Below are 13,139 nucleotides of genomic sequence, written 5' to 3'. Positions count from 1 at the left end.
ACACACACCACCCCCTTCTGATCTGGTTTAAGGAATAATAAGAATTGTTGGCAGTTCCAGCAGTGCCTTCCATGTCAGGTACTTAGGGGGTAACAAAGCCAAGGATGAGCACGTGCCCAGAGTGGTGGGATGGTATTTGGGCCCACGGCTCAAAGGAGAACATCACATCCATCCCAACTGCCCCCACTGAGGATGAAGCTCTGTGCCTCTGGGAGGATCTGGCACCAGCCCTTGCCCCATAGCTCTCCCTGCATCAGTAACAGAGTTGGCAGCAGGACCTGAAAGCTCCAGTTCCCAGCTCTGGGTCTCCATCCAAAAAGCCACATGCACATGTGGCAGGCTTGGCTGAGGAGCTAATATAAGTAGAAGTCAGAGATTTGTGGAGTGCTGAGCTTATTTGGAAAAAAAAAAAAAAAGAAGAAAAAAGAGGAAGGCTTTATTTTAAGAAATGCAGCTTTAGATCTCTTTCAGGAAATGACTTCTCACTGCCCATTTTGGCTTTCTGATGGATCATCAGCTGTATCTCGTGGTTGCATTTCAGCTCCACTTCTTTAGCAGAGAGAAGGAAAATGAGGAAAGGCTGGCCAGGGCTGCGACAGGAAATCCGCCTGCCCCGGATAGCTTTCCGCTGCCTTCATGAAACAGCAGTTTCCAAAACCATGTCCTCCTTGTCCAGTTCTCACTGAACCCAGAAATTCCCAAGTGAGTGAGAAACTGGAGTGCTGAGGGGGGTTTGTAATGGCAGTGCTGCACTGTGGGGGATGCTGGCAGCAATGTCCAGCTGGTGATGGGACTTCTGGTACCCATGGCTTACTTAGCAGCTCGAGCCTGCATTTATTCCTTCACCTTTGGTCATTAGTCTGCATGTCCAGTGCTATTTTTTGATGATTGGTGAGCCCAGTGCTGGGACTGAAATCTTGATAAACCCATATGCTTCAGGACATAAACATCCATTGCAATGGGAAGGTGCACAGATCCATGGTGTCTGGTGTAAATAACATTCAGAAAAGTACTATTTACTTCTTACTAACCTCTTAGTGTTTGTTTTGCTGCTTCAGTATTGCATTGTGGATAAATGAGTGTGGGCAAGCTCTCTCCTGGTGTGAGTGGAGGCAGTCGGATGAATTTCAGGTTACACAGAAACCTCGGGCCCTTGGCATTTGTCCGTCTGTGTTTATGTAGTAGCCTCCTTAGCACAAGGAGGTTGTTGTGCTCAGTGGGCTCCAGGGGTTGGGGATGCTCCTGCCAACCCACCACCCTTGTTTTCCCTGCTGGACTGGCATGACCCAGGGGGTGGATCCTCAACCCATCCCCGCTGTTTAAAATATCTGAAGCTCTCTCCAAGTCCCTGTGGATGCTGACCATCTGGCAGTGCCGTGGGCCTGAGCTGTGCCGTGGGCAGGCTGCCTGGCCTGACCTGGCCTGGTCTCTTGATGTGCAGCACTGCCTATTTTGAGCCATGGAAAGAAATTACTAGGGAAGTTAATGATTTATTTGCCTGGACAGGCACTGTGACTTACCCTAGCCCTCTCCCAAATGAAAAACCCTATGTTTTCTAAGTGTTCCAAGCCTTTTCTGCTGCCCTTCTTCCTCCCACTCAAAATGTGCTGTTCACAGAGCCTCTGCCCCAGACATAAACCACTTTTGCTGAGAGATTGGCCGATCTGGTACAAAACTGGGGCTCAAGCAGTGCCCTGTGTCTGTAGGGTTTGACTTCTCTCATAAGCAGATGTTTTTGATCCATGGTTATGAACCCCTTCTTCACTGGGGCTCTCTGGGTGAAGAAGCAGCCAGAGCTTGTTACAGGGATGACACTGGAGAATCTGGAAATTGCTCGCCATAACTTATTTCTCTTAGTTGTTTTTCCTGTGGGTTTTTCCCTATTTCAAACTAGTTGTTCAAATAACCAAAAATGACAAAAGCGCAGCCTTTCGGAGATCCTGACCCAAAGTCTGGATGTGAGCACAGAGGCACAAAAATAAGTGGCTTGATTTAATGGAAACAAAATACAGTATGATCTTTCTCCTCCTGAGTGCTCAGAAACCACTAAACTGGCTTAAAAATCATGACTTGTTTTTCTTGTATGTTCAATTCATCAGTTTAATGTTCTAGAAGATGGGGAAAAAAGGAGTGTTGGAGGAGGCTTGTTTTCAAACCTTTTCTACCTCTCCAGAAAAACTAGGATCATGTTTTTTCTTTTTTTCTTTCAAAAGAAAGCTGGTGGTTTTTGCATGACTTTGTCGTCCCCAGAAGTAGGAGGCTTTAGGAAAAAACACCTTCTATGAAAAGCCCCAGTGAGAGAGCTTTTAGTGCACTGAGTTTCAGACCTCTTGGTGCAGTTCCTAAAAGGCGTGGTTATTGTGGAGGGCAGAGGGGCTGTCCTGCCGAGCAGGGTCACAGCCTGCTGTCAGGAGCCTGGGATGAAATCAGGGTCAGAGGCTGGAAGCTTTTGCCAGAAGCTGCTATCCCAATTTGGGAATGACCCTGCTTGGGAGCAGCGAGAACAGCGCTGGCGTGGGGGTGCCAAGCGGGGTTTGTGCGGTGCCATGCTGGGGGCAGGGAGGGTTTGGGCTGTGGCTGCCAGCCTGGGGGGCAGCTGGGGTGGAATGAGCATGGTTGGATGTCCTGGTAAAAGCTGCCTGAGTGACAGTGAGATGTGGGTGAGCCTCAGTCACCCAGACTGAGTGGGTGGGATGGGGATGTGTTTTGGGATGGGGAGAGATGGAAGCACCAGCTGGGCTGTGAGTCTCGGCCCACTCTGGTGGTGTCCTTGGGAGCTGTGCACCCCATGGCTCCTGCCTGCATGGATCCCAGACTAGTAAAGCTCAGTCTGGGGACTGCTCTCCCCCGACAGAAGCATTGCTTTCCTCTTCACACCCTCCCAGCAGGTTTCTTCAGCCTCCTGACATGTGTTTTGTGTTAGCCCCCCCCGAAGGTCAGGAGCTGACTGGAAAGAATGTTATCAAATTCAGGGGGAGAATTTCATTTCCTAGTTAGATCTGGATCTTTTAAACTTCTAAGCTTGTCTCATTTTGAATATGGGAACAGAAGAAAACATCTCTTATTATGTTTGGAGGACATAATTAATGTATTTTGGCTTCACAAACCAGCTTTAACAGAGAATGTACAAACTCAAAGGGTTCAAGGGGGTTAACGTCCAGGGTGATGTCCTGCACCACGAGACTGCTGCTGGTGCAGAGGTGTCTTGAAACACACCCTCCTTGAGGACACATTGCCATAGAAATGAAACTGGGAAGTGAAATTGGGTTCATCATGAGCACAGTGGTGGAAGGTTTCCTGCAGGCACGATGGTTCAGAGATTGCTTAGCCACCTCAGCACTGTGTCTGACCATGGGAGAGCTGGGAACGAGCAGCACACTGGCTGTGCTGCAGCATGTGAGTACTGGGTAGCATTCTGCAAACCACAGCTCTGGGTCACTGTCACCAAAAGCCTCGCTGCCACATTGCCTCAGGACTCCTCTCAGTTTGTGTCCCTAGAGAGAGGATGGAGTGTTTTCTCGCCTCTGGTGCTCCAGGTGGATGTGAGAAGTGGGACTCTTAGTGTGCCCATATGAAAAACAAATGTTTCTCATTCACAGAATTTCTCCAGTCTTTGGGCTGTGTGGGAGATGGATGGCACCAGAAGTGTAGCTCATGGTGCTTGCAGGAGTGGCCACTCTTTCAAGTTGATGGAAGCAGTGGAGACTGTGACATCTTTGCCACTGGAGGTCAAGATGGAAATTCCTGCTCTTGGCACATTGATCATGATGAGCTTCAGCCAGTGACTTCTTGCACACTAAGCCAGTGTGGCCAAGGCAGGAAACACATGTCAACATGTTTTGACATTTTAAGCTCACACCCCACACTTAGTCACCCTCATACAGAATGGCTTTTTCTTCATCCCCGTCAATAAAACAAAACCACATCCTTTAAGATGCTGTTTCTTAAGTTTTCCAATCACAGTGGTTTAATAGGATGCATTATTTGCAAATGGCCATTTCCCTTCTCCAGAACAGTAATTTCAGGGTCCACCTCCAGCCTGCCAGGGGCTGGAAGGGATTCTAGCCTCCTGTGATTCTAGCCTCCTGTGACCTACTGATGCCTTTAAAAACTGAACCATTTAATGGTGCAGAGGCAGATTTCCTCTGGACTCACATCTTGTTCTGCATTCTGTCCTAGGAGAACTGAGGAGTGATATGAATACCATCAGCTTGCTTCTCTTGGCCCTCACATTTCAAATTCAAGCCTGACCACATTTACTAATCGCCAGCTACTTTGGATTCCTTGAAATAGTGCCATTTATCAAAACCATGGTTTATAGGTAATTTGGACACTTGCATTGCCATGGAGGCACAAAACCTGCTGTGTGTGAAAGCCCAATCACCTGAATTAATTGTGAATTAAAGCCAGACACCCTATTTGGTTTGTTTGTGAAGTGATGGTCTTAGGAGTCCCCTACTCTGCAGCTGCCCCCCAGACAACAACAGCTGTGAATGTAGCTGAGCCCATGGGCTCAAACCCAGAGCTTTCTGTCTGAGGAAAGGGCAAAGCTGTCATTGTGAAGGCAAGCAGAGCAAGGGATTTTAATCTCCATCAGATGTAGGCACAGAAGGAGGTCACCTCTAGAGATCTTGTAAACATAATCTCCTTTGTCCAGTAATGTTTGAGTAGGCAGGCTGGATCCAAAGCAAACGGTGGGAGTGCAGAAGAGGCTGTAGAAGGACAACTTGTGATGTGCTTAGGATATATGAGATGCCTGGTAAAACAGAAGGTGCTCCTGTGACTTTTGGCAGGGGATCTAGCTTGGCAATCCACAGCCTCTGGTAATCTTGGCACAGTGGGAAAAGCAGGGAGATCCATGGGTTTGTGTTGATGAAAGGAGCGTGAATATAATTTATCATGTCTGGGGTGCTCGAGGCTCTTTCCAGTGGAAAAGCTGAGCTGTAATTAGGTTGCTGATGAGCCTTGTATATAAGCCCTTCAGCTCTATAAACTGTGCCTGCAAAGGCATCCCTTCTCCTAGGGACCGGCCAAGGAAGAACTCGAGCAGTCTCCAGCAGATGGATGCCTCTCTGAAACCAGCTGCTCGGAGAACAGCCACTCCACTTACTGTCACTGACAGCCTTGGAGCCTGTTGACTTTCTCAGCCCTTCACTAAACCCTGTAGCTTCAAGGGGATGCTTCAGTGGAGGAGAGCCCTTACTGGATTGGTTTCTTCATCCATTTCTGCTGTGAGCTGCCCTGAGCTACTCCCTGGGGGGGACTCAGCTGGTCGCAGCAACCTTTGTGGCTCTGGCTGGGACACAGAGGTCTTGCTTGGACACAGGAAATCATGCTTGTTAATGTAATTTTTTTCAAGGTTTTAGGAGAACTTCTTAAGTAAAACTGTTAAGAAGAAAGGGAAGGAAATACTTTATGAGATGGGCAACCTGCTAGGCTTTTTGCTGCTAAACTCTGGGCTCAAAACCAGCAAGGAAGCAGTACTCCATTCCCATCTTAATATCGCTCAATGTAGACAGAGAAAGAAGAGATTATTTCATACAAAAGTAGGAAGGGGGAGGTGCCCCCTTGTTGTCTTGAGCAGCTACAGAGGGAAGCTGGAAGAGCAATGAGTAGGTATTTTTTGCTGCTGAATGTTGATATTAATTTGATATTTGTTTCCCATCAGCATCTGTTTGTTGCCCTGCCAAGTAAGGTCTCCCTGGCAGCTCTTCCTGCTGGGCTGCTGGTCCCTCCCAACCACAGCGTGCATTGGTGGCCCCGAATTCTGCTGACACCTCTCCCCTGCTGTCACCTTCAGGTCACGGGGAGTGTCACTGCGGGGAGTGCAAGTGCCACGCCGGGTACATCGGGGACAACTGCAACTGCTCCACGGAGATGGACAGCTGTGTTTCCAGTGATGGGCAGATGTGCAGCGGCCGGGGTGCCTGCGTCTGTGGGAAGTGTCAGTGCACCGAGCCAGGGGCTTTTGGAGAGACCTGTGAGAAGTGTCCCACCTGCCCAGGTGTCTGTAGCACTAAAAGGTACTCACAGGTAGCTCAGGAGGGATTTCTCACTGGTGGGAAGGGCAGCTCTTTGGTTCCTGGGAGACTTTTCAGCTAAGGAATTACTTCTGCTTTGTTACATGTGTGATCAGCCCCAAGCAAGCCTACTGCTGCTAGGAGACCATGCTAAGCACCCTGACAGTATCCCAGGCAGAGCAGCAACAAGTCTTGTTGCCCTAGTGCTCATGGAGATTCATGTCCCTGTTCATTTCCGGTGCTGTCTCACTCTGCAGGAAAGGCTGGCAACCCCAGTTTTGCTGCACTCTGAGCTGCAGATGTCTGGGTGCAGAGAGCTGTGAGCTGCAGAGGAGGGGAGAACTGGAATCAGAATCACTCTCCCCACCTCACAGCGATGAAGGTGCCCCAGGCATCAGCCTCAGACTAGCACAGAGCAGCAGGACTGCCTGCCTTGATCTCAGGCAGGATGGATTCTGGAGTAGCTGACGTGCAGCTCCTGACATCTTAACGGGCAATCAGACCCCAAGCCTACAAGCTGCTTTGCACTTTCATCGAATCCTTTGCACTTTCATTGAATCCTACAAGCTGCTTTGCACTTTCATTGAAGCCTAGAATAAATCCATCCTTGCGATGGAGATGCCTGGCCCTGAAGCTGCTCCTCCCACGTGGTGCAGATGTGCAGCCTCCAGACCAGCATCCAGAGAGTCCCTTCCCAAGGGCTGAATCCCTGTGTTCTTGCAGTTTCTGACATGTGCTTAATCTTCCCCTCTGTGTGTGTTCCTGCAGGGATTGTATTGAATGCAAGCTGTTTAACTCAGGAAGACTGGCTGATAACCAAACCTGCCAAAAGCACTGCAAGGATGAGATCATCACCACTGTGGATGTTCTTGGTAAGTTGGCAACAGCAGGACTGCAGGTGGTGGGAGCCCGTGACTGTGGCGTGGAACTCTTCTTAACCAGACCAAGACATATCTGTAAAGAAAGCTTCAGGGAGCACCTGTTGTTTAGAAATGTGTGTGTGTAGGTAGTATGTATAGGTGTATGTGTGGTATGTGTGATGCTCTCTTTGGGCTATAATCCATACTCAAGTAAAAAACTCTTTGATTTTAAATAACATCTAACCACTACTGCCAGTGCAGAGAGCAAAGAGAGTGGGGTGAGGTCACATGAGACAGATGAGATGACTCGTGAGAGAGTGCAAAAGGACAAAGTATCACTCAAGAAAAGGCATTTTCTAATCTTCTCTTGGAAGAAGTGAGCTTGTAAGAGAAAGAAAAGCTGTTTTGAAAATGAGTTCTGCTTTGGTGGAATTGACTGCTACAAGTCCCCCTGGCAATCTCCTGCCCTTCGTGTCCTCTTCTAGAGGTCACCCCACATATGCATCCTCAGCAGATGACTTTCTCCCTGCTCTTTTCAAGATACATTCTGGGAGTCCCTGGTTGCTATTCAGGGGAGTAGAGGGGATCCAGACTTGTGACAGATTTAATCACAATCCTGACCTTGGCCTTAGCAATATCTCTTGGAGGGAGGGATGGAGATCAAGCAGGGATAAGTTACTGTCTGCATCTAGCATTTCCTCCTCTTCCTTAGTTTATAGAGGTGGGAGTCCCATACCTTGCTCAGCCTTTCACTCACTTCCTCCTAAGCTGTCTGCAGGTGATGTTTTTCCCATTGACTCCTCTCACATCCAGTGCCCCACTTTTAAATTATGACCAGTGGAGTTTCCTACCCTTCCCTTTGGGACACTTCCTCTCATTCTCTCCATTCACTGTGCAGTTTAGCAGAGAGTACACCTGCACCAGCACCCTGTGAGAGGTTTGGAAGTTCAAAACATGCAAAGCTCCTTTCTAATGCCTGTCTGGCCAGCAAATACTGGAAATCAAAGCTCATACCTCCTGCCTGGTTAGTGTACTATGCTAAAGTCAGCTTTTGTTCTCCCTGCTCCTTGGAAGGTGAGGCTGGGCTGTAGTTTGTCAGCCTCTTGCATGGCTTTCAGAGAAAAAACAGCCAGGCTTCTGCTTTAAGACATTTTTGGGAATTATGCTTATGCTTCTGTTGAACTGTTGTAGTCAGATTGCACATAATGGGAGCTCAAGGCACTTTGTGGCTTGGAGATCTGGGATGCTAGAGAAAAAGGTAAAGAAAAATATTCCTAAAGAAAGTTCTTGTGGACTATGGACTTCTTCACAGGCAGACTTGGCCAAATCCTGTTTTTCAAGTGCTTTTGTATAATTTAGCACATATTACAAGACCCTGCTGAAAGGCAGAATGCTGATATTTGTCACAGAATACATAGGTCTGTATTGTCCTGGCAGAGGAGGATGGGACCTTCTTAAATATCAAATTGCAATGAACATAGCCTTGAACATCCCAGCTGCCTTTTGGCTCTGGATATGACACAGTCAGGGCTTCAAAGCTTTGTAGAGCAGAGGCCACTGTCATTGGACTCATGAGCCAGAAGGCTGCCTCATGGGAGACTTGTATGACTTTCTTTGGACTCTGCAGGATCTCCTTCGGTTCTGCAGTATTACCTTTGCCTTCCTGGCAGTTCCAGAGAGGAGCTTTCAGGTCCTGCTCCGAGCTGAACCTGGCAGTAGCACACATCAGTGAACCTGAAAACTCAATGGAGCCCTCACACCTCTCTCTGTTGATATGTGATCTCTGAAACCTAGTGAAGACCAACAGAAATCATTACTATTGAGACTTTAATCACTTTGTCTTTTACTGAAATAATGGTGCAAGAATGGGAGTGAAAGCAGCTAGACCTACAGGAACTAAGATTTGCTGCTCAACTCAAAAGGGCATTAGTCAAGAAACATGGAAGTATTATGTATATTAATCTAGTTAGTACTTTGCTTTGTAACAATCAGCACTTTCCTAGCCCATGCTCTGCTACCACTGTGTAGATAGAGGAGGTTTTCCTGTCTCAGGGTAGGAACAGCTGAGGTTTGTCCACACCAGGAATGTGTGAGGACTCACCAGAGGGGCAGCTGCATCTGAGCTCAGCTGTTGAAATGGAGGGTATTAATCTTTTAACTGGATGCAGGTCAAAAGCATTGAAAGGAAAAACAAACAGACAGGAGAGAGCTAAGGGGCTGGCATAGTAGTGACCATTAATGTGATCATTTTTCAGCATGACAGGCATGCATACAAGATCTGTGGAAAGCTATTTCCAGGTGCCTAAGACAAGGTCATGCATGTCTTTGCCAGCCAACAGCACTGGGTCTCCAAATTCCTCTCCCATGAAACTCTCAGCCCTTGCAGGCTTGCAGAGTTGTGCTCCTGTCACAGCCAGAGATGCTTCCCCAACTCCCTCCAGTCACTGCCCCTGCAATGGGGGCATTGAATGGGCTTTGGCTGTGCAGGGCAGTGCCTCTGCTGAAATCACCTCTTAAGCTAGATCTGTAAATCTTAGGTGATTGCTTTGCTCAGTCTTAAATTGCTTCTGTGAAGCAGCCTTCCTCAGGAGCACTGACAGCGACCAGAGTCTGTCTGGTGCTATGGTGTGTCAGACACAAACACACAGCACTCACATAGCCCTGGGAATAAAGTCCTCTCATTTCTTGCAACTCCTATATCTACACATCATCCTTGCAACCAACTCCTCCCTTCCCCCTCCCTCCTCCCCTTCCCATTTTCCTTTTCTATCTCACTCTTTGAAAACAAATTTCTCAGCCGTTTCCAGAGCTGGAGCCATTCGGTACAGCTGGAGCACAAGCTGGCCATGGGCTGCTGCTGCTGGCCCTGTCTGAGTCAGTGCCCCTTGTTTTCCCTTCACCTTCCACTCTTCAAGAAATGTAGAAAATTAAGAAGAAAACGGCATTTATTGCAGAAGTAGACTTGCATGAAGGAAAGTCTATGAATGTCTGTGAATGTGTGTGTGTGAGGTTGAGTCTCTTGGTTATGCTATGTTTGCCAAGTGCCACATTTTCTCAAGCAGTAAATCTGGACACTGCTCAGTTACATTTTGTATGAGTTGTGATCAAACTGTGCTGCTTACCAGGCTTACTCCCCATTTCTCTGCTCCCAGGCATCCCTGGAAAGCTCTGCTTATCTTGCAGGGGAGAGCTGTGCTAATTCCTAATATTGAACCTGCCCAGGGAGACGACTGAGCTGTAAAGCAGACTGGTATTGCAGCTTTAGACATAGCCTGTTAGACAGGGTGCCTGGTTCAGAATCAAGAAACCCACACCATTTTGAGTTGTTAAGGAGAAATTACATTAAAAAATAGAGGGTGTTGGAAGCATTTCTTTGAAAAGTTATGGTACAAAAGTTGTGAATTGTTTAGGATTTTTTTAACGTATAAAAACTTATACAAAATTCTGTGATTCTTGCATCTGGTTCCAGAAACGGATGACCCCAACGCGATCCTCTGCGCCTACCCAGTGAACAACTGCGTCATGAAGTTCACCTACTTGGAGCTTCCCAGTGGGAAATCCAACCTCACCGTCCTCAAGGAGCCAGGTTGGCACTCCCTTGGGTTTCTTTTTTGACTGCACAGGCAGCCTCAGGAGAGGTGATGGGCTGCTGGGGAGCCTGGTGGGCTGCAGAAAGGCTGGCTGCATGTGTGAGCAGATAAACCAGGGTGATTTAAACTGAAGTGTTTTATGGTGATGAAACCCAGCTCCAAATGCTCCCAACTTAGTAAAAAAGAACTGTGCGAGTAAACCTTGCACCTGAGCCATCAGCATTGCCAGCAAGTGGCTGAAGAGCTTTAGGAAGCTGAATTAACTGAAACCTATTTAAGTAGCAAAAAAGTATGCTTGATTTGGAGATAAAGCCCCTGAGAGCAAAAACATCAGAAGGGGACACCTGGTGCAGCTGCCGGTTAAGTCAGGATGTTGGGAAAGCCCTGCACCACCTAAGGATTTCCACATTGCCAAGGAGTTCTGGTCCAGGCAATGTAAGGGCTGTGTGTCCCTACTCCCCTCCACAGGCTGTGCAGACAGCTGTGCTTCCCAGCATTATTTAATCACATACAATGCAGTTGCTTAAAGAAAACCCCTCGTGGTGTTGCAGGACAAGCTGACGAGCATCCAGCAGTAGCTTCTTGTGATTTGCTCTGGTCCTCCGAGGCACGGGCCAATATGGGAAAGACTGAGATTCCTCATGTTCTGGGCCAATATGGGAAAGACTGAGATTCCTCATGTTCTATTTCAATTGTGCTGCAGTTTGCACTTAATTGAAAGACCAGCTGATTAGCTGACAGTTAATGTCCTTATATAAAAGTCCTTAGTGATCACCTGTCTCTGTGTGGGAGAAGCTGAGCTGGCTTTTGCCAGAGGCACTTTAACTCTCTGTGTCCCACATGGGTCAGCTGGCATTAAAACCCTGCATCACTGTTGGACAGTGGCACTGCAGCCCTACTACATGACATCCCAGCTCTGGTGACACGCATGGGAGGTGTCCCTTTGACCTGCCTCTAGCCAGGAATTTATTTAATTTAAAAAAAAAAATCAGTTTGATTTCAGAAGGGACTGTTGCTTTTTCAAATTTAGCCACTGCTGCTAGTGCTGCCTGAGGTCACTTGCTCTATGGCCGCAGTCCAAGTTATTGCCTGATCTGGGATGCACTCACACCAGAGCTAATTAGCTTTTCTGCCTCACTGCCAGCCTGCAGCTCAGCCCCCAGCGCTGTGACCATCGTGCTGGCAGTGATTGGCAGTGTGGTGCTGATTGGCATCATCCTGCTGGCGCTCTGGAAGCTGCTCGTCACCATTCACGACAGGCGGGAGTTCGACCGATTCCAGAGCGAACGCTCCCGTGCCAGATATGAAATGGTGAGCCTGGGGTGGGGGTGCTGTTGGGGTATGGGGGGGCTGTTGGGATGCAGCAAAACAGCTCTGCAGTGATGGAGAAGGGTGGCAGGAACGAGGGATGCAGGTGTCCATGCCCTGTGGTGCCTTCAAGGTCCAGCATCTTGCACTGCCTTCTCCTAGGCAAGTTATAAATGCTTTGCAAAACTATATCCAGCCTTTAGTTTCCAAGCAGAGCTGCAGGCTGATGGAGGTAGGGGAGACTGTGGTGGCAGTCACATTGGTCAGGTCTGTGAGGGAGCCCTTCTGGGAAGCTTTGAAGGGGGGTGCTCAGCATTGGAGGGCAGTGCCTCTGCCTGCAGGCAGGATGGAAGGTGGGTCTGATGGACCAGCTCTGGTTAAACAACACTGCATTTGGATCTGAATGTTCAGTTCACTCAAAACCACACACAGCGCTGTCACCAAACGAATTGGTATGTTTTTACCGTGGCACAGACTTTGTTCCTCATCTTTGTTCTTTTTGTCTGCTCCTCTCTCCAAAGGCATCCAATCCTCTCTACCGAAAGCCTATTTCCACACATAACGTAGAGTTCACGTTCAACAAGCTCAACAAGTCTTACAACGGTACAGTTGACTGAAGGGGTCTCAGTGCCTGGCACTGCCGTGGACAATTGCTTGAATGGCCGGGCTGCTTCCCCACTTGAAGATGGGATTCTCTTCAGGGGCGAGAATCCCTTACGACGGGACTGGTCGATGACCAAAGCCTGTTATTTGCACAGTAAGGAGAAAGGTCTGGTTCATTCTGGAAGCACAGATATGAGGGCAGGGTCCCTGCCTGTGTTGATGGACTCTGAGCCGTGTGCATCTCCATACCCCAGCTTTCCAGATGTATTAAACCTTCCAACTAAGTGAACCAAGTGCCATATTGCAGCTTTAGACATATCCTGTTAGAAAAGGTGACTAGGTCAAAAATCAGGGGAACCCACTCCATCACAAGTTGTTAGGGGGGAATTAGCTTGAAAACAGGGTCTTGGAACCATATGTGTAAGAAATTAGGATAAAAAAGCTCTGCAGTCTTTAGGAATTTTTTTTATATAAACCCCTAAATAAAACAGTTGTGCATATATGATGGTGTGAGTAGAGTGTATTGTTTCTTTGCTGAGAATGGATTTATTAATAGAGCCTTATCAGTCAAAGCATGGCTATAAAACATGGAGCTGGACCTGTAGGGACTGCCACAGAAGTTGTGTTGATTTAATATACTTGTGTTGACCTTGGGGCAGGGAGTGCCTCAGGGAGCTCCTGCTCTGAGCCAATGGTATTAAACAGATTGGAAACTGGTGGGAGCTCAAGGAAAAGGGAGTTCAGTCTGAGGAAACTAA

The 13,139-nt window shown here is 48.0% G+C and overlaps 1 protein-coding gene across 1 annotated transcript in view; it reads left to right on the top strand.

Moving 5' to 3' along the window:
- The window catches only part of ITGB5 (integrin subunit beta 5), a 57,971-nt gene extending 45,088 nt beyond the window's left edge, over positions 1 to 12,883 (top strand). The window contains exons 11-15 of the mRNA XM_053982843.1: positions 5,801 to 6,023; positions 6,789 to 6,892; positions 10,350 to 10,466; positions 11,615 to 11,781; positions 12,300 to 12,883. Of these exons, the coding sequence (XP_053838818.1) occupies positions 5,801 to 6,023; positions 6,789 to 6,892; positions 10,350 to 10,466; positions 11,615 to 11,781; positions 12,300 to 12,395 (707 nt within the window). The 3' untranslated portion in view covers positions 12,396 to 12,883. The remainder of the gene's footprint in view (positions 1 to 5,800; positions 6,024 to 6,788; positions 6,893 to 10,349; positions 10,467 to 11,614; positions 11,782 to 12,299) is intronic.
- The last annotated feature ends 256 nt before the right edge of the window (positions 12,884 to 13,139 follow it).

The sequence above is a fragment of the Vidua macroura genome, chromosome 7 (assembly GCF_024509145.1).
Source record: "Vidua macroura isolate BioBank_ID:100142 chromosome 7, ASM2450914v1, whole genome shotgun sequence".
In the NCBI taxonomy this organism is placed as follows: domain Eukaryota; kingdom Metazoa; phylum Chordata; class Aves; order Passeriformes; family Viduidae; genus Vidua; species Vidua macroura.
This window is presented reverse-complemented; position numbering and strand designations above follow the sequence as displayed.